The sequence below is a fragment of the Colobus angolensis genome, unplaced genomic scaffold (genome assembly GCF_000951035.1).
Source record: "Colobus angolensis palliatus isolate OR3802 unplaced genomic scaffold, Cang.pa_1.0 Scaffold7, whole genome shotgun sequence".
Classification (NCBI taxonomy): Eukaryota; Metazoa; Chordata; class Mammalia; order Primates; family Cercopithecidae; genus Colobus; species Colobus angolensis.
The window spans coordinates 9,493,823-9,516,376 of record NW_012120709.1 but is presented as its reverse complement, the minus strand read 5'-3'; the positions used below and the strand labels follow the sequence as shown (position 1 = coordinate 9,516,376).

The window sequence follows — 22,554 nt, the reverse complement described above, 5'->3', positions numbered from 1 at the left end:
TTGGACCTTTGATACAATTCAAAGAGGAAAATTTCACTGATAAAAGTGTGAGAAATACATGAAAGTAATAACTGGCCTTTACTTAATGTGGTATTATACAGAAAAAGAAAAGACTACATTGAAAATCCCTTCCAATGCTTTCACTTACTGCCTTAGAAAAATAATTATTAATTAAATTATAACCTGGCAAAAAGCAGGGAATCTCCTCTGATTCCAGCCAAAAATTCTCTTAAAAAACCAAGTCAACAAATTTAGACCAGGAAATCTGCAGTTTTACCACTTAAATTTTCAAAAGTATTCAAAATACTTTATTCAAACTAATGAGTTAATACTGTTCATACACATCAGTTTTAACCCCATACAAAAATCTGTCATCTTGTTTATTTCTCAGGCATTATAATATAAATGCGGTAAAGATTTTATAATCATTCAGTAAATTAATCTAGTTGTGAATTACAATTCACCCAATTTACTCTAAGTTTCTATTATATTAAAAATAGTTACAGAGTTTAACAGAGAAAATGATAGCATTTCTTGGTCCCCTCCAAAGTAAAATATCAAACGTATACATTATAACTTAATTATGACTTTATGGTCATGTAGAAGCCTTGATAAAGACAGAATTACAGACAAATTATATCATTATCTAAGAATTACTAAGTAAAACAAAGAAGTATACATAAAGACTAACCTTGAGGTTCCCGAACCACTTGACGAGCACTATTTGTCAAAACACCATCAGACCATTCTCTTGTGTCCATGTCAATATGGCCTAATAATTGATATCGAGGCATAGCTTTGGGATTCATAGTATATTGTCTCACTACTTTGCCAATTTTACAAAGTGCGGCCCTCAACATTCTCCAAAGGGTTGATTTTCCAGCACCACTTGGACCAACAACAACAACTCCCATCCTCTGGCATAACTGTTCATACAATTCTAAAGCCTTTTTGATCTAGTAGGAAAGAATTATGTTCTTACATGATTTACAATATTCAATGATACTTAGTTCTGCTTTTATTCTATAACACTTGTTCTAATATGTAAATTAAGCCTTTGATTTCTTCAGTGGAAGACATAGCCTAAAATGTAACAGAACACCTAAATAAATCTGAACATATTTACAATATAATTTTTAAATACTTCAATATTTCTTTAAAAGAAACAAAGGTGCTTTCCAAGTTTCTAAGTTCAAAAAGCTTGTATGAACAATATGTTCGTTACTTGTTCCACTCATTCACTCATTCAAATATATTCGTTATTTTACTCACTTATGCATCTATTCACTCAGTCTTATCTTACTTCTCTCCAAAACTGAGGGCAAAGTGCTAATTTTGAACAATTACTTGCACTACATAAAGAAACTCACTTAAAAAAAATCCTAAGAAATTATCAAAGTGAAACTAAATCATATATATAATCAATTATAAAATACATATATATGATGAATCCATTACACACTACGTACTCTAACAGGCACTAGAAATAAAATGGTGAGCAAAAATATATATGGATGGCCAGGTGCGGTAGCTCAGACCTGTAATCCCAGTGCTTTGGGAGACTGAGGCGGGCAGATCACCTGAGGTCAAGAGTTCGAGACCAGCCTGGCCAACATGGTGAAATGCCATCTCTACTAAAAATACAAAAATTAGCCAGGTGTAGTGGTGTGCACCTGTAATCCCAGCTATTCAGGAGGCTGAGGTAGGAGAATTGTTTGAACCCAGGAGGCAGAGGTTGCAGTGGGCCGAGATCACACCACTGCACTCCAGCCCGGGTGACAAAGCAAGACTCTGTCTCAAAAACAAGTAAAAAATATATATACATGGATCCTGCCTTTCATGGAGATTACTATAAGGTGGAGGAGAATCAATACTAAACAAATACACACACTTGAAACAAGAATATGTGATAAGAGCACATAGCAAGAAGATCAAATCAGGACTTGAAGATCCAGGAAGACTTCCCTGAGCAAGTGAGATCTAAGTTGAAAGATAAAAGATAAGTTGAAAGATGAAGGACAAGGATAGTTAATAAGGAATCAACTAGAAAAAGGGATCAATCTATTATAAAATATTCTTGACAGTTACCTGATTGGGTATAATTTCATAATTGGCCTCTTCAAAGACCTGCTTTAATGCAGCACTTAGTTCATCATATTCCACTTCTTTCAATTCAATTCCAGGAAAGACATCTTTAATCAGTGCATCAAACTGAGTGCAATCAGTAAACGTAAACTTTGACATTGTATTAAGCCTCAGTGCTTGTACCACAATATGGCTTTCATTAGCTAGAAAAAAAGCTTCATTTTAAAATTATTTATTGTTACTTTAATGACGACAAAAGTTTTTAAATATTCTATAGCCTTGATATGTACTATTAATCATTAAATGCACTAGAATTTAGTAACATTTAAAGACATTACATCACATGAATTGGCAAGCTTACTTTAATATCTTTTGACTGCTAAAAAGTAAATATCACTAAGTACAGTTATAAACTCTTTTCCATAGAATTCAAATCACAGGGTATCAAGACTTTAATTAATAATAAAAATCATTATCACTTATATTTTCATAGTATTTCACCTTTTATATTATATGATATAATCCTTTTAACAACCCTATAAAGTAGGCTAAAAAGTATTACTATTATTATTCCAATTTTACACCTGAGAATGTTAAGTCTCTGAAGGTTTAAGTGACTTTCTGAGAAGGCACAGCAGTATCACAGCTGGGATTCAATTCCAGATAAACTAATTCCAAATTCAGGTACCTCTCCAAATACACCAATATCATCTCACAGTTTATGTCCTAAGATAAACAACGAACAAACTGAGCAACCATCTTTGATCAGCCTTGTTCAAACTTGGTTCACAAACCCATTCTTAAGCCAAATGCAAATACTGATACCACTGCCAGATGCTTATTTTCACAGATATTAGCTGCTGATTGGTAAGATACACAAAATCAAAGAAACTATTGCCTGGCATTCCTCTATAATTGCTTAATATTTCCATGCTTATGTATACATAAAAAGTCTGGACTTCTCTAAAGTTTATTTCAAGCACTGAACTCATAAGCCATCTTTATTTATTACAGGTATGGTTTAAATATTTATTAAAAATCACCAAATATAGACAACTAAAAAATAGTAATGTAAGCACTCACAAAATAACTGTATCTACCCAGGCATATGCCAAACTAATAATACAGCTAATGTAGAGGCCATTTTTAAGAGGCACACTTTGATCATTTAAAGCCCAAAGAGGTAATTTCATGTGGTCCTTTTTTCTATGTTGTCTCTATTTTCATAGTATTTTAACTTACTTTTCAATAGCAACCTGAAGAAACTGATTATTCAGGCTTTCATGAACGTACACCTGCACAGGTGTGGGAAATCATTATTTTTATGTGAATAAAAAACCATTTATTTCATCTGAGGAAAGTATAACAAATATATACAAGTCTGTATTGAGCTAAATAAATGAGTTAATGAATACATAAATGAGGCAGAAAAGACAAATCTTCTTTACAGAAGAATTTCAAATAATATATGCGGACACTACTCCCCCAAGGAGTGGAGCTTAATCCTTTCCTTGCCACTTTGAGAGTAAGCTAGATTTATTCACATGATTCCAAAGAATAAAGCCAGGGGGGTAGAAAATAACAGCTTCACATTGGAGAAACCTGGCAACACTACCATAGCCAGGTGATGAAGGTTAACATAACTAGTGATGTCAGATGGTTGTTATATACCCACTGATATGCCGCAGTAAGAAAGACACCCCACCTCTGCGGTATTCTTTCCAAACATTTATAACCTAGTCTAATCATAATATACTAGCTTTAGAAAGAGAAAATCCTACATGTGTTTCTAAGGTTTCTGTTCTTGTTTTAAGACAAGACAAATTATCAGGCTCTACTCTACACCTACTGAATCAGGACCTTTGGGGGTGGGGTCTAATAATCTATTTTAACAAGCCACTGGGTGATTCTAAAAGACATTAAAGTTAAAGAACAACTGGACTTTACATATTACAACTCTTTAATATTTAACACACATTAAAAGTTATTATAAGACATCAGGTAAAAACTGGAGAAAACCTGAATAAAGTAGGAAATTTAGTTTAAAAACAATGTATCAAAATTGGTTCATTAGTTGTGACAAATATACCATACTAATGGAAGATGTTAACAACAGTAGAAATTGGGGCAGGGTATACAGTAATCCTTAATACTGTATCTATAACTTTTCTGTAAATCTCAAACTATTCTAAATTAACGTTTATGTTTTTAAAAAATAAGCTAATGTATTTGGAATAATCAATCATACCATTCTGTGTAGTGCCACTTTTCTTTAGCTGTCTAAGAAGATTTCCACTTCCTCTCAGGACTGTCTTCAAAGCTCTCAAACCCCAATCATAATGTTGCTGAGGTGTCAAAAGTTCCCTGAAGTAGAGACGTGGAAATCAATGCATCAAATAGCTGGAAGAAATTACTTTCATCATCACATCCAAAGAAATACAGAATATAACTACTGACACTTAGAAATGAATGTTGATATCCCATTAATTTATATAAGGGAACCAACCACACAAAATAATCATTCAAGTAAGCTGTTAAAGATGGACAGTTCTCAAGGGTAAGATAAAGCTTTTATGAACAAGTTAATTATCTTAATGAAGATACCAAATGACAATTACCTGCTACCCTTATGCCTAAAGCCTTTAATCAATCCATCTTGCTCTCAATCGCTGCCACTGTCTAGTTTACCATTATCTCTTAAGTGATATGGAACAGAATTGTACATTATCCCAAAGAAGCTAAATGTCAGTTTCTATTACCAGAAATAAGACATAAGAAAAATTGTGAGGGATTCTTTCCGAAGAACAGTAGCTTGTGTGTGGTCAGCTGGTAAATTAGTTCAATAAGAAACATTTAGCTGAAGCACTCTAATATAAACATTTTGAAGAAAAAAACTGATCAAATTAATAATATTTACGAAAAGTAGTTTTGAACCCAATATTTTTATTGTGCACACTAAAGCCTTTCATATCTACACCATAATTACAATAAAATCATCAGAATAAAAATAATGGAAAAGGGGAATTGAGAAAATATGAAAATGATCACTAATAACCATAATCAATCATTAAAAATGGAAAATACAAAAATATTTGGAACAAGAAAACTCACCTAGATAGATTGAAAATAGCTACCAATTTTCTGCCCAATACTTTAGCATCTTTAAAGCCTTCTGAATAGAGAATCACTTCTGCAATAAGCTCATTGTCCGGACGAGACATAGCTACAGGCCTGAAAAGCTGTTTAAGATTATCAGGCAGTTTTTGTCTTCCTCCATAACCTTTTCCAGCAGGATTCATAGTGATAAAAATTCCAGAATTAGAATTTACTTCTACCTGTAATATTAATTTAAATATTAAATATTAAATTAAATATTTAACATACAGGCATCATTTATATTTGAAACTATAATTATAAAATATACTGCCAACAGGAATTTTGTTGACATATTAATACATATAAATCTTATACCTTAGCTAAAGGTAACCTCCAATGTACTTACCACCTCCTTACTCAATATATGATAAATTCCTTAGGACCTATGCTGCTTTGCAGAGCTTATTTATAATAAGTTTTCTGAGGCTGAATGTTTAAGAGATACTAATTTAATTATCTATTTATACATTAAATATATGTTTACTAAAAGCCTTCTTAGTACTAAACACTTTGTTAAGTACACAGAGACAACTGAACTAAATAATGGTTTAAGCCACTCTGGAACTCAGAGTCTATCTGGTATTACAGAGAGGCAATCATAACGTAGTAAATATTATGGCAGGGAAGAACTGAATGTGATAACAGCACTTAGTAGGAGGATGTTCAGCAAAACCCTAAGAATAGAAGCTAAATTAGAATGTGTAAACAACGAATGGGCAATTAGTAAGTATAAGCATCTAGAGTAGAAAAACCAAGAAATCTAGCTACAAAGGAAAGAAAAGAGAAAGAGGAAGTATGAATCAGGGAAGGTTTGTTTATGTTTTAGTTATTATTAAGATGAAAAAGATGTGATTATGTTTAAAACCTAATGAAGAATTGGTAGAGGAGGGAAGATTGAAGCGATAGCACAAGGGATAATAAGGTCCCAGGGAAGAGGATTCCAAAGCACAGGTGAAAAGATTGGTATTGGTTGGGAGAAAAGATAACTCTTTCTGAGAGAAGAAAAAAAAGTGAATGTAGAAGAAACTAAATCTTGACGGCAGGTAATTCTCACTGAATAGGTTATCCTCTTTTTCTTCGTGAAGAGTTTAAACATCACATAAATAACATGTTAACAATTTAGAACTTATCTTACTTTCTTGGGCTATCTAGAAAAATTTGTACTGTGAAAATGTTATTTTATATAACATGATAATTTCTTAGTTCTTACAACTTTCTGTATTCAGCAATCCACATTATATAAAAAAGTGTACATTTTCTGTACAAATGAATTTATATTTTAGTGACATTAATGTATATCTCCTATGGGGAGAAGTGAGGAACAGAATAGCTAAGTGTTTGTTGTTTTAACATTCATATAGAATAAAGATCAAAAACATGTGCTTCATTCTGCTCCTATGCTTGAAAGTTAAACAAAAAACTTGTGCTCAGAATTAGACAGACCTGGGTTCAATTCCTAGCTCCACTTCTTACTCTTACGTACCAAGTCTTAATTTCTTCATCCACAAAGCAGGGAAAAAAATAATAGCACCTACTTCAAAGGGTTGTGGTAATTATTAAATGAGACAATACATTAAGGCACTGTGAGCAATGTCAGCACAGACAATAGCATAATATACAATACAACAATATAAATATTATTATAACTGAAATATCCAAAACGGAAAGTTTAAAAATGAATAATGGGCTGGGCACAGGGCTCACGCCTGTAATCCCAGCCTTTTGGGAGGCCGAGGTGGGTGGATCACCTGAGGTCAGGAGTTCAATACCAGTCTAGCAAACATGATCAAACCCCATCTCTACTAAAGCACAAAAATTAGCTGGGTGTGGTCGCGGGCATCTACAATCCCAGCTATTTAGGAGGCTGAGGCAGGAGAATTGCTTGAACCTGGGAGGCGGAGGTTGCAGTGAGCCAAGATCACACCATTGCACTCCAGCCTGGGCAACAAGAACAAAACTCTGTCTCAAAAAAAAAAAAAAGAAAGAATAATGAAAGAATGAAAGTAGGACCAAAAAAGGGTAAGAAACCTCAGAAACATTTTATAGCTAAAAAAGCTTATCACACAGGTTACAGACTACAAACATAGGTGTCAGGAGAAATAAAAACAGAATATTGCTTGAGTATGAGTAATATCAAGTCTTATAAAATATTTTAATTCTTTAAATTCCCAACATGTGCTATACCTCCTTGCCAAGCAGTTCACATACAGTTCTATGATTCTTCAAAGCATCTTGAATTGTCTGGATTTGCATAGAAACTGCTGACAGCACAGATTCTTCCAGCCTATTAAATTCATCAAAACAACCCCAGGCCCCGCACTTCACCAAACCAACAAATATTCGTCCCATTGACTTCACATCGATGCCCTTAAAAACAACAAAAATGATATTCATTAAAAAATAATTAAAATCTCCATAACTACTTAATATTTAATGTCACTTACTGATAAGGTAACAATTTCACCCATTCATGCCTCTTTTGCTCATTTTAAAATGGGGATTAAGTAGCTACTTTTTCAAAACCCAGGTTGATTTCAAGGGATAAACAAAATAATGCATGTGAAAGTGTTCTAACAAGTTTACAGAACAAACACAAGATTTTGTGTTAGTTACTCTTTAAGTCAAAATACAAATTATATACAAAATGTTTTTAAAACTGCCATCTGAAATGAATAGAAGATTTTTCCTTTTGTATTATCCTCTTTACTAAAAACATTTGTCTACAATGTATATATAAATATTCATTCCGTATTTTAAATTATTTGTTTGCCATAGTTCTTAGAAAAGCTTTGGACTACACTATGTACAACCTCTGTCCATTTTACATTTCAGTTTAAACAAATTCTGTCTTCAAGTAACTTAAATGTACTGATTTTTAAGTAGAGTATTTTGTATACTAATAGAAACTAATCTAAATATGATTAACCCATTGTTACATGTTTTGATAATTATTTATTTTACCTCATCACAATTAAAGACTAAAACTTGTCTTCCAAGAAGTCCACCTAAAGCCTTTACTGACTCCGTTTTCCCAGTTCCAGCTGGTCCATAAGGATTTCCTCCAAGTCCCATCTTCATAGCTTGAGTGAGAGTTAAGTAGCACTTGTCTGTCAATGGAGTATAAACCAGTTTGGAAGCATTACCCTATATAAGAACAACACAAAGTCAGCGTATTCATGTTCTATTCAACATTTACAAATATTTTTACAGCATGAGATCCTAGTGAAAAAGATAAAAATACAACAAACAGGTTAAAGTTTTAAACACAGAAAAATATCCAAAATTTTTTCTAGTGAAAGAAGCTTTCTAAACACAAACTGAAATCAAACTTATTTTTCAAGAAAGTATTTCATACTATATTCAGTACATTGTTAGGTTTCAAAATTGTTTCTCAAGCTCTTGTTAATGGCACAAAGATATACTTCTAAGGAAAACAAATCCAAAATTATTATACAGTAATCATCCCATTTCATATTTTAAAATTTATATAAACTATTTCCTTGACTCTTGTGATATCCACAAATCAGAACTATTTTGGAGATCACAAAGTGTAATTAATTTGAAAAATTCTTATGAAATTAATCATTTTAATTTATCAAATAATTCTCAAAGTTTCTACTAAACTGTAGGGAAAACAGACTCCCATTCCAGCTACAATTTACAGTGTGTTTTTCCTCGATTTGGGTAGATAGATTTGGGTCTCAAATACATTTCCCTTTTGAAAAAGTCAATTGGCAGCTCTCCTAACATAGGTTTATTAACAATATTGTAAATATATTTTGATGATTCATTCATTATGATAGAAAAAGGCAAAGGCAACAGCTGGAATTTTTGAGAACATGTTACATTAACTAGGTTGTCTGAAAATTTTTTCATCTTACAAACTTAAAAATATTTAGCAAACATTTTAGCATACTTAAAATTACACTAATTTTTGCCTTGTATAAGGAGACACAAACCAAATTGCTTCGACTGAGGTTGTCTATATTCAGTTCTCCTCGGACGAAGATATATTTCAAATTGTATATAAATGCAACTCCAAGTAAAGGTACATTTTTGAGAATTCAGTACAATACTAGCAATATGTTAACTTTTTTGTATATAGAATGAAGTTTCACTTTTTTCTTATGTGACACCTTTCTAATTCTGATTAAACAAGACAATAATACTAAAAATATTATGGAAAAATTACTACTTAAATAAAAAAGTATTTCTACCAATAACAAATTTCCTTTAAAGTAAATAATTTCTAATTGGAAATATAAAACACTGCCACAACTCATACCTGATATTCATAAGTATACTGAAATTCAGAATCCACCATTTGAACACAACATGTATGATCACTTTTCATATAGAATCTAAGTTGTTTTTTCCAGGCCCAGTCCTCAGTTGTATGAACTTGAATTTGGTTTAACTGCTTTACCACATCAATATTATGGATAATGTCAAGAATTAGGGCTTTAAGTTTAAGCTCCAGGACGCCCGATTCTAGGCACAAATAAAAATATTGACAGTTGGAGAAAATGTTAGCCTGTGATTTCTATAATTTATGATTATGTGTACAGGTGAGTTCTCAATGAATTTAAATGGTAATTTCATGACGCATATGAATGGTATAGTAATACAAATCACATAAGCTAAAAAAGCCAAATCTACCGGTAAGTAAGAAATAAGAATTTTGAGTATAAAAATTAAGATATCAAAATTTCAAGAAAAAGGAGTTTCAGTTTATTCAAAGGAGTAAGCACACTCCACCCCGCTTCTCCCTGTGAATGCAGGCATAAAAACCTGTTGGACAACATACATTGAACCGCTATTTAGAACTCTGAAAAGAGTAGCAGGCAAATTGAGGAAGACCAGAATTAGAAGTGACACCAAACCAGTGGTGGATTTACCATTGTTTTTTTCCCCCCTTCTGACCCTAGGACCATACCCAATGTAGCCAGAAACCCAAATTGGTGTAGAGAGAGCTCTAGAAGACCACCTCTAGCTCAAGCTTTAGAAGGAAAGGGGTCTTCTGCTAGCTATCTCACTGGCAGCTGGGACCCAGAAGTCCCTAAAACTCCAGAGGAGCTGTGATCCCAAGAGAGTAGGCAAACTCAAATTGCACAAAAGTGTGCAAGAAAATAAAGTACATGAACCCCAGCTTTCTGGCCAGAGAAACAAACCAGAAGGCTGAGGGAACCACAAAATGCCGGGAAGATCATGGAGAAGAAGGAGATTGAAAAAATAACCCCATAAACTTCTTTAGGAACTCCTGGACTCATTGCCAAGGTGTGGTACATGAATAGATCTCATTCTAATCAGAAACCAAAGACTGGAATTGGCTACTAGGGAACACATGAGGGACAGACTGAAATAGCACTGCAAAGATTTGAAAACAGACTGACACCAGAACCATAACCCACAGAAAGCTGGCTACAACTTGCAGTCTGAACCCAACAGGATCAGTTACTAAAACAAAAATATCAATATTCTCCAGAGGATTTAAACAAAACCCATACCCTCATAACATAATATTCAAAATGTCCATGATATCATCCAAAATTATTCAACATGCAAAGAACCAAGAAAATCTCAATTCACATAAGAAAAGACAATAATGGGTACCAGTATCTAGATGACATACACGTTGAGGTTATCTGCAAAAGACTTTAAAGTACTATTATTGCCAGGCAAAGAGGCTCAAGCCTGTAATCCCAACACTCTGGGAGGCCAAGGCAGGAGGACTGCTTGAGCCCAGGAGTTTGAAACCAGCCCAGGCAACATGGCAAAACCGTGTCTCTATAAAAAATAAAAAAGTCAGCCAGGCATGGTGGCATGTGTCTATAACCCCAGCTACACAGGAGGCTGAGGTGGGAAAACTGCTTGAGCTCAGGAGGTCAAGGCTGCAGTGAGCCACAGTCTCACCACTGCACTGCAGCCTGGATAACAGAGCAAGAACCTGTCCCCGCCCTCCAAAAAAAAAATAAATAAATACTTTAAAGCCTTTTAAAGCCCTATTATAAAAGTGCTCTAAGAAGTAAAAGAAGTAAAAGGTAAAGACTTTTAAAACAAGTGGAAAGACAGACTATCTCAGCAAAGAAATAAAAAATATAAATAAATAGAAATTTTCAAGCTGAAAAATACTAAATTCTTTGAAAATCACTGAATGGACTCAATATTGAAATGGAAATAATAAAGGAAAGAGGCAGTGAACTTGAAGACAGAGCAGTAGAAATTGTGCAGGCTAATAAAGAGAAAAATTTAAAAAAAAAAAAAAAAAGGCAGTACCTCAGAGATCTAAGACCATGTCAAAAGGTCTAACATTCATGTCATGAGAAACTCAGAAGCATAGGAGAAAGAATATAATACAGAAATAATATTTGAAGAAATAAGAGCTAAAAACTTCCCAGATTTTGGTGAAAAACAAATGTACAGATTGAAACTGAGACAACCCCAAATAGAATGAATGCAAAGATGTGTCTATATCACAATCAAACTACTGAAAACTAGAGAATATGATAAAGTCTTGAATGCTGCCAAAAAAAAGAGTAATGTATTACTTATAGAAGAATAACAACTCAAATGACTGTGGATTCCTCATCAGAAAACATATAGCTCAGATGGAAGTAGAACACTTTAAAAGCTGAGAGAAAAGAATTGTTAACCCAGGATAGCCACTGAAAAATTCTTCAGAAATAAAGGTAAAATAAGACATTCTTGGGTAAAGGAAATCTATGTGAATTCATAGGCAGCACACCTTTTCCAAAAGAAACACTAAAAGAAGTTCTTTAGACAGAAGGAAAATGACACTAGAAGGAAACCTGGAACATCAGGAATAAAGGACGGGCAACAGAAATGGTAAACAGCTAGGTGTATATAAAAGATTGCTGTCCTCCTCTTAAGTTTTCTCAAATATCTTTGATGGTTAAAAGCAAAATTTATAACATAATTTCATGGAGTTTTCAGTGTATGCAGATGTAAAATAGTAACACAACTACAATATTAAAAGGAGAGAATAAAGAAGCCTATAGGGTAGTAAGGTTTTTATATTCTATTTAAATTAGTAAATTACTAATTCAAAGTACATTATAAAAATTTAAGTATATATGTTGTAATTCCTCAAGTAATCACCAACACAGATATATAGTCGAAAACAATAGGTAAATTAGGATAGAATACCAAAAAATCACCCAAAACCAGGCAGAAAAGGGAATGTTTTTTCCATACCAGTATTCCCTGGATCCTCAGAACTTGTATCAATGTTAGTGTATTGTTCTAACTTATTCACCAGTTGTGTTTCAATCTGATGAAGACTATGATCTTTAATGGCATTTTCTACATCTTCAGTGAATTTAATCTGCTCCGCCAAGCATAAAATCTATTGAATAAAGAAAAAATATATTTTTAAAAGGTGAATTTACTTAGAAATGTTTTATAAATTTAAAGAAAGATACCTTTTTTCAAATTGCCAATTGTATATTGGATATCTCCATCTTAATATCATACTGGAACCTTAAATATTAATAGAGTAATACAGTAGTAGAAAAAGCATTGTATGATGCAGCCAAGCCTACTTCACAGAACTCGTTTCATACTATACTCTACTACCAGCCTATTTTTTTCTGGTCCTATAACCCACTATGTTTATTGCAACCTCAAAGCCTTTGTATTTTCTTCCCCTCTCTTCAGAAATGGCTGCTTTTCAACCAGTAAACTACAAAGATATCAAAGTATGATGCATTCTAATTAGTAAAAGGGCATTCTTTAGCATTTCAAAATAATTTCTTAATATACTACCGAAGGCTACAATAGCAAAATTCCAATATTTTCCTAAATTAAGATCTGCCTTGGCCGGGCGCATTGGCTCACGCCTCTAATCCCAGCAATTTGGAAGGCCGAGGTGGGCGGATCACTTGAGGCCAGGAGTTCGAGACCAGCCTGGTTAACATGGAGAAACCCCGTCTCTACTAAAAAATACAAACATTACCCAGGTATAGGGGCGCATGCCTGTACTCCCAGCTACTTGGGAGGCTGAAGCACAAGAATTGATTGAGCCTGAAAGGCGGAGGTTGCAGTGAGCCAAGATCGCACCACTGCACTCCATATCAGAGCAGGCTAAGCTGCTGTCTTACTCCAACTTAAAACATTCTATAAATATTACATTATGGTTCTTTTATGGAAGAGAAAGCCAATTAGTAACTCATTTCTAAGCAAAGTCATCGCCCAAACAAACTTTGTGCTATGAAACTCATCAGCTTCTTTAATCAGGTATATGATGAGGCATTTATGGAGAACCAAATCTGCTTTTGAGAAAAAGACTGTGCTCTTTGATTTTTATATGAAAATGTTCCTTTGCCACCTCCAAGCCTAATCCTAGGCAATACTACTGAATTTCTATATTATGAATGCATATCAATAAACTTAATTTTTTACAGTCGGCTACATAATTTCTGTGAATGGCTAACAAAAGTTATAGTTTACAGTCTTGTGTTATAAAATCACATTACTGTTAAGACAGCTGGATAGGAACTAGTATTATTAATTACGTAAAATGTAATGACAACTAGGGGTGGTCTGCAAACATTATGAAATAACCTTCAAGGCCGGGCGCGGTGGCTCAAGCCTGTAATCCCAGCACTTTGGGAGGCCAAGACGGGCGGATCACGAGGTCAGGAGATCGAGACCATCCTGGCTAACATGGTGAAACCCTGTCTCTACTAAAAAATACAAAAAAACAAAACTAGCTGGGCGAGGTGGCGGGCGCCTGTAGTCCCAGCTCCTCGGGAGGCTGAGGCAGGAGAATGGCGTGAACCCGGGAGGCGGAGCTTGCAGTGAGCTGAGATCCGGCCACTGCACTCCAGCCTGGGCGACAGAGCAAGACTCCGTCAAAAAAAAAAAAATAACCTTCAAAATGACTTGATAATGTAGGTACTTGAAAGTCATGTAAGTAAAGTAAGTGTCAAAATATTCTACTCAGGATAACTGGCAAAGATTAGTATTTAAACCAAAGTCAGATTCTTTCCACTTTACCACACTGCCTCCTTCCCAGACCAGAAAGTGCCCTCTCTACCATTATTTCAGGTCTATACAAAAAAAGTAACTGAATTATCAGTACATAATAACCAATTATGCGACTCAATCCCCTTATGTAAAACTCTTGAGATCAATATTTCCTAGCATTAACTGCTAATAAACTAGAATTCTTTATTTTAGTAATGAACTATTTCCATTTTTAGTAGTTCCCACTTTTACTTGACTGCTCAAGGGCCCGGAGGTCAGTTGCAGGCTGAAATCCAACAACTTTCTTTAGCCTATTATCTCCCACTATATCTCCTGACACAATTGTCATTTCCCTAACCCAAATATTATACAATATTGCTTTTGTAGACTTTTTTATACTGTGTCTTTTATTCTAAGCTGATCTATAAATCCTATCTGGAAGTTGACAGAGTACTAGGAAACATTTTTAGTGGTAATAAAGCAGTCTACTCTGGTTCTACAATGGCTTTGATTATTCAGTGATGATTACTTGTATTTTTCTCTAGGAACTTGAGCTTTTTTGAAACTTTTCAGTTTGCCTTAAAATACTAAAAGATACAAATGGCATGTATGAGAAAATGGTTCAGAATGTAAACTGTTCCAAGCTTCCATACAGTAAGAAAATCAACGTAAAAACCTGTTTCAATAGCCACCACATTTTTTTTTTATTTGAAAAGCAAATAACTTTGAGAGCTGCTGGGTAGATTTTTCTGAGACATCATGAAACATCCCAATATCTACCATCCACAGTCCCTAAGAACTAAGGTTCCTGATGACCTACACCTGTAACATTAGTCTGGCCCAACTATTAAACAATGCAGGATGTTTAACACAAGTCTTAGTGCCACATTTTGATATAGACTGATACAAATTTTGTAAGCTAAATATCTAGTATCCAGTGTTGAGGGATGAATGCCTATCAACCCTGAGCTCCAGCAATCTCTGTAACTCACCATATGACCTCACTCTCACTGTCAATATTACAGTTTAGTGTTATGACTGTTTCAGATGTACACTAATACCTGCTAAGTTCCTGCCAGCTCCAATGCTTAGATGATCCCATGGGAGGGGTGGACGGGTAGGATACAGCAGTGTTATAGATCCTGTGCCTCTCCATCATGATGGACTAATCATTTGGAACCAGGAAGCTATCAGATGCCTGGTTCCCTTCTCCCCATCCTACTCACCACTGGCCTAGGTTGCTTGGATCTCAATTCATCCCCCACACTTTACAGCTGAAGGAACAGAGACTCAGAAGTTAAGCAATTTGTCCGTTAACTGTTAGACAAAGGGAGAAAACAGATGCGATTTATCTGAGCCTCCTGGCTCCTAGGTCAGGGATCTTTCCACGTACCATGCCTATGTTCCTTCTACACATAAGCCCCCTTACCTGTGAAGGGAACAGAGATGGGTCAACTGCACCTTGAGAACTTAGCCCAGTAGTAACACATTCCTTCAACAACTGTTCCAAAGTTTTCTTCATTTCCAAGGCCATATCATTCAACCATGTCTGAAAAAGAAATCGGAAAATAATATCAACAAGACATAAAATAAATATAGAACCTACTGACTAACTCTATATTTTTATTTCAGGACAGGGTATTATACTTTCCTATTGATCACTACAATCCTAAAATGTGTTATAGGAATATAATTCTTTATTTTCTTAATGAACAGTTTAAATAATTTGGAGAAAACAATTTTTTTCACCTCTTAGGATAATGATGAGTGTGAAAACTCATAAATTTGTGGCTAAAACTACCATGACTATATCTACACAAGCCAATATAATATGAGCATTTAAAACTTGACCCATTCACTTCATCATTATGACGAATCAAACCAGATAGTTTGGTCAATAAATCAGAGTCAAAATCGCTGGCTAAGTGCCCCGGCTCACGCTATCCTGGTGATCTTATTTCATAAAGTTGTAACCATAGGAAGGGATTGCTTCATCAGGATTAAATGTATTATTTGGGGGCTGAGATTGCTTCATCCAACAAAACTAATTTTGTTTCAAAGTGAAAACAATGTATTTTTCCACTCACTTGATCATATATAAAATAATAAAAAGTTAAAGTGACAATGATCATTGATAGAAACAATGAATATGAATCACTTCTTAACCTTAAAAATATGTCATTTGTAATAAAAAGGCAAAAGCTGCAATCTTAGCCTTTCATCATTGTGTACTTAAATTACTCTGAGTTCCAGTTTTTTTTTTTTTTCAATCTGTAGAGCATTTTCCAGTACTGAAAATAGCATCAAAATTCACTGAAGCTAAAGAGCGAGAATCTGCTTCTCAGTGCATGGCAACAGAGACACCTTCTCTGCTAACAATATAAAGCTTCTAGAGTTTCAATTTTCCCTTTGCTGGTATACATGCTCTAGCCCAGTTGCTAAAATTTAAGCTCTGTCTCTCTGTATACATCCAATAAAACTATGAGAGGAAAAACAACAAAACTCTTAACCAAATATGATTAGCAAATCTCCCAGGTTTTCAATCAACTGATTTATGTAATCAATATCCAATAAAATGTTGAAGCCTAACCAGGAATAAACATTTTGCTAGGCTATATGGACATGCACATGACAAGGCATGGGCCCTGGCTTCCAGTTGGAAGATAATTTGAAACTGAAAAATTACAATTCCATGTGATGCAATCTATTGCTAGTTAGTTTTAGCTATATGCCTATAATAGGTCTTTGATCAGTTTACTTCCAGTCCTGCAGAACCAGTTAATCGATAGTTGTTTGCTTACTTGTTCACCCAAATTATCTTATACAAATTCATATTTTAAAGAGTAAAGACATCTAAAATTTTTTGAGTACCATGTTCCAAGCACTAAATAGTGTACTGAAAGCCAATTATCTCATTTAATTTTTAATTGAAAGTCTTTGCAACAGTTACAGGTTGAATATCCCTAATCCAAAAATCCAAAATTCAAAATCCTCCAAAATCTAAAACTTTTTGAGTTTGACATGATGCTCAAAGGAAACGTTTATTGCAGCATTTTGGATTTTCACATTAGGGATGCTGAACTGACATAATGCAAATATTCCAAAATCCAACAAAATCTGAAATCTGAAATACTTCTGGTCCCAAATACTTTGGATAAGAAATACTCCAACTGTATTGAGATTACCATTTTACTGATTAGAAAACCAACACTCTAAGTCACATAGCTATTAAGTTATGGAGCTAAGATTAACATCTAAGGTTTTTTACTCCAAGGCCAAGGTTCTTTTCAAAATTACATGCTGCCTTCCAAAGACTAAAAAATCTATATTCTCTTTAATATCAAAACACTCTGAAACTAACAAAATAAATCATTTTTTAAGATATGAGCTGAGTTCCCTAAAATACCTAAATTAACCAACTTTACCCTCTAAATTGACGAAATTATTTTAGAAACAAAGTTCATATATAGTTAATTCTTTTTGTTTTCATTATTTGAAAAAGAATTGCTTACCTCTACATTATTTGATAGAAGAACTTTATTTTTAAAAGGTACAACTTCTCCCTCTAAAGATTTCATTGCAATTATATGCTTTGATTCCTCATCAAAGCAAACACTGTTAATACCTGAAATATAAAAGCAACAATTGAAATGCAAAAAGATTAAAGACACAATTATTAGATACAATATATGTGTGTCAAATAGTGTTAATATATACCCTAAAACATATATAACTGAATTATAATGTATGCCACATAATATATAGTGTTCCTAGTGTTTAAATGTCCTATTGAGGGAAAAAAAAATCACTTTCTGGATCAATATTCTTATCACTCATCTGAAATATTTCTTATCAATATCTAACTATACATGGCATGATTCGCTGTCAAATTTGTGAATGTTTATTTAGGTATTTCTATATATGTTTGCTTATTCATTCCTACCATTTTCCAGAAAAAAAAAATTTAGGCAACCTACTCAACTAGTACATACCAATCAGTAAGAACTGTCCTAACTCACATTCTTGGGGGAGTGAAAAATGTTACAACCTCTCTGGAAAATGATTTGGCAGTTTCTGAAAAAGTGAAACATATACTTACTATATGATGTAGCAGTTCCAAAACTAGGTGTTTATCCGATACAAATAAAAATGTATGTCTACAAAAAGACTTATATGATTGTTTTATTCATAATAGCCAAAAACTGGAAATAACCCAAATGCCCATGAACAGGTAAACGTGTTGACGGCAAATAAGACTTCCCCCTCCCCCAAATTTGCATATCACTTTATAGTATATAAAAAACTTGAACATACTATGTAATTTTGATCTTCATAAAAAAACTGTATTATTATTTGTAATATAAAGAAGAAAACTAAATTTCAGAGAGGTAATTTGATAACCAATTAATAAACAGTAGAGAGATTGGTTGAATGAAAGGCTTCTGATTCCAAGTGTTTGTTTTATACTACCTCCCATTGCCCAAATCATATTTACAAATATAAGCATCCTAAAGCTTCAGATACACAGGAATTGATAAATAGTTCTGTACAGGACCGGAGAGTAAATATTTTAAGTCCAATGAACCATATGGTCAGTGTCAACTACTCAACACTGCATTCATAGCATGAAAGCAGCTATAGACAACAATACATAAACTACTGTGCAGGATTATGTTTCAACAAAACTTTATTTAAAAAACAACAAGTAGTGAGCCAGATTTGGCCCATGGGTTATATTTTGCTGATCCTTGATTATTAGTTAAAATGATGAAAATTATTTTACTTCATAAATTTAATTTGAAAAATACAGCTCTTTTCTATAGAGCTGTTTGCTCTATAGAAGCATGTATTTGCTTGCTCTTTCCAAGCAAATTAAGTATTTTAAGAAAATAATAGTCATTATTTTGGTAATAAGCCTATTCCATTTGCCACTAATAAGTATCCCATTAAAGTGACTCTACAACATCAAAGCATTTGACAGTATACTTTTCCCCCATGTAATTTCACCTGTTCCCATAGCTTAACTATTATTTCTATATGGATGACGCCTACATTCTCACCTAGGTCTCTTCACTGACAATAACTGCCTATGGAGTATCTCCACCTGGATGTCATTCAGGAGATCTTAAACTCAATAAGGAAGGGGCATATTCTCCTTCACTCCAGGCCTTAGAACAGCCTATTCCCACTGCCTGCCTACCTTTTTCTAACTAAGGCCTATACATTCTTCAGATATCACCCTAGATGTCACTTACTCATGATGCCCTAAAACTGAGCTAAATGCCCTCACAGATGGAGATATAGCACCACATACTTATGTCATTCACCGGAATTGTCACACTGTATTATACTTGTCAACTTACAACCTTGTCTCCCCTATTAAACTGTACGTTCTTTGGGTATAGGAACTGTATTTGGATCTATGAACTGACTACTGTATTCAGTAATCTACTTAAGAGCATAACATTAGGCCTGACAGACAGTTGAAACTCAATAAATATCTGTTAAATAAATGTTGACTCCTACCAGCAAAAAGTTTCTTAAGGTGAGACTGAATCACTGATGGGTTAGTAGACTGGCCCAATATTTCTAATAAGTCATCATCACCAATAAAATAAAATCTTGGGAATGCTGAGCGTTTTTCCTAATAAAAATAGAAACAAAAAATAGCTTTTTTTTTAAATAATTAAGATATCAAGTACTTTACAATTTATGATATTTTTTTCTTAAAAAACATGCCTCCAAAAATTCATTTAATGATTTCTGACATCTTTGAAGCTGATCAAGTATTGTTAGTAGAGAATTTCTGATTCCAGCATGAGTAGTTAATGTTGTGACTCTATTGTCTTTCTTGATATCAGTCATTATTGATCTACAAAAGAAAAAGAAAAGTATCTTCACATCTATTTAAACAATTTGGGGGGTAAAAAAAGGAGATTAAGACTTTTTTTTACCTGCTTAAAACAAACTAAAGGTAATACTATTATAACAGTATTATACCTCTAGGAATGTTGAAAATTAATATCACAATACTATTTTTAAATTCCCGTATTATCAATTATCTTATATATTTCATTTGCTAAGCTAATTTTAAGCCCTAATAGAGAGCTTCCAGTGACTGCAAAAGACATCAAATAATTTCTAGAAATATTTAAATAAAATTGTGATAAATGTTAAAAAGTATTGTTAAAATAAATAAATAAAGTAAATAAAGTAAAAAGTTAAATAAATAAATAAAGTAAAAAGTTAAAATACTTTTTAGGTATTTTAGCCACTAAAATGGCTAATAGGGCAACCCATAACCTAGGACTTCTTTAAGGAAGTAATTTAAATTGACATGTGGATGAAGAATAAAAAGAAAAAGTGAGCGAGTAGAAGAAGTTTCTGACAAAGATTCTGGGAAAAAGATAGGTATGTCCGAGAAACTAAAAGCCAGAGTCACTAAAGCAAAATGGAGAGCAGCACAAGAAAAGTATACAGAAATGAACAAGGAGCAGATCATGCTTTATCCCTAGCACGATGGGAAACTATTTTAAAGTTTTATTTACAGGAATAAAAGAAAGTGCTGAACCTGCATCTTTAAACAATTACTCTGGCTGTTGTGTGAAAAACTTATATAAAAGCAAGTCAGAAGGTTAATGTGCATAATCCAAGTGAGAGATACAGAATATTAGAATAGAATAGAAGTACAGATAAACTTCTGTACTGGTGTTTGGTTCAAGATACACTAAGTAGGTTAGAATCAACAAAATTTGGCAACTTAAAGTATGTAAAAGTGGAGAAAGAGGGAGATATCAAAGTCATACATCATGTCTCTGCTTTCAACAATTAGGTTGGGCCATTTATTGAAATAGGAATCAAAAAGAAAAAAGATTTGTTGGAAAGGAACTAGTAAATTAAGCTCATGAATTCAGTTTTAGCCTACTGTTTGAGCATGTTTGCTAGATTTAGGGCTCAGAGGAGAAATATGGGCTGTACATGTAAGTTGAGGAGACCTAAGCACATAAAAGAGAACTGATGCTGGCAGTGGTTAAGATTACCTGAGAATACAGTGAGAACAAAATCAAAGGCTGAAGACTGGAGAATGATTACATTTAAAGGTTTGGAGACAGCTAAGGACTAGGAACTATGTGTAGAACTAGAGAGACAGTCAGAAAACCAAGAGAGGACAATATCACAAAAGCCAATGGAAGAGACTTTCTAAGAAAGAAGAAATGTTCAACTTAAATCCTAATGAGAGATAAAGTAAAATAAAAAATGAAAAATGCCCTTTGAATTTAAAACAGGAAAGTAATTGGTGATTTTAGGAAGTATGTATTATTAAGTAGAGGAGTAATAACAGAGACCACACCATAATGGTTCAAGAAGTAAATGCTTGAATGAGAGGATCCACTAGAGAAAGCTTCTCAAAAGGATCCTCTAGAGAAAGAGTTTGAATACACAGAGAATACCAATAATGTAAAAGTAATTTGCCTTTATTAAGCACTTCACAATATGAATTTTTTAAAAAGAACTACCATATATGTTTATGTCTTACATCATTGTACTGACCTAAAATCTTCATCAACTCTGTTGAAGCGTGTCTGTTCTTTTGGCAATGCTCCACGACCGAAAATGGGTTCCAAATACACCCACTTTCTCTGAATATGATTTAAATTCTGCAGGTACTCATCTAACTCTGCAAGTTTTCTTTCCCAAATTGATACTTTATCTTCAAATCCTTTATAATAAGGAGACTCCTTCAAGGATTGAAGAAGGCATCTATTATCTCCAACCTGATTTACTATATCTTTCCAGTCTTTAATCAGCTTCATAGTTCGACTTTGGCTGTCTTCATAATCAATTAATGTAAACACTGCTCCAACTCCCCAAAGATCAAGTTCACGTAAAGCTTCTCTGATTGTAACTTCACCTTGTGCCCGACTATTTAAATCCTATTAACACAAAATATCCATGTTTATTAGTTCAACATTAATTATCACATAAGTAAATAACAGAAAAGTAGTTTATGAAAAATATATTTTATCTGGCTTTTCATCATAAGGAAAAAAAAAAAAAAAGTTAAGTGACTCTATTTTACATGCAACCCAAGAAAATTACTGGCTATTTTATCAAATCATGTAAGATACTAAGTATCCTGGTTCACATGGTCAAAATATATACAAAGTTCTGCCTTATGCTTTTTACTTCTCTAAAAGAAAAGCAAAAAATTAAAGCATCCATCACAAAAGACAAAACTAGTTTGGCTTATTTAAAGTCTTACAGACTAAAAGGCCCATATTTGGAACAAAAGAAATTCAGGAATTATACTGTAATCTTATTGCA

General features: G+C 33.5%; 1 protein-coding gene across 1 annotated transcript in view; it reads right to left on the bottom strand.

The window, feature by feature from the left end:
- DYNC2H1 (dynein, cytoplasmic 2, heavy chain 1) overlaps nt 1-22,554 on the bottom strand; it is a 377,952-nt gene that overhangs the window by 313,667 nt on the left and 41,731 nt on the right. Inside the window, exons 26-38 of the mRNA XM_011927022.1 lie at nt 21,781-22,163; nt 19,969-20,101; nt 19,756-19,873; nt 17,742-17,854; nt 15,659-15,778; nt 12,457-12,607; nt 9,527-9,732; nt 8,203-8,385; nt 7,426-7,608; nt 5,197-5,420; nt 4,334-4,449; nt 2,089-2,288; nt 692-956 (exon numbers count right to left, since the gene is read on the bottom strand). Of these exons, the coding sequence (XP_011782412.1) occupies nt 692-956; nt 2,089-2,288; nt 4,334-4,449; nt 5,197-5,420; nt 7,426-7,608; nt 8,203-8,385; nt 9,527-9,732; nt 12,457-12,607; nt 15,659-15,778; nt 17,742-17,854; nt 19,756-19,873; nt 19,969-20,101; nt 21,781-22,163 (2,395 nt within the window). The remainder of the gene's footprint in view (nt 1-691; nt 957-2,088; nt 2,289-4,333; nt 4,450-5,196; nt 5,421-7,425; nt 7,609-8,202; nt 8,386-9,526; nt 9,733-12,456; nt 12,608-15,658; nt 15,779-17,741; nt 17,855-19,755; nt 19,874-19,968; nt 20,102-21,780; nt 22,164-22,554) is intronic.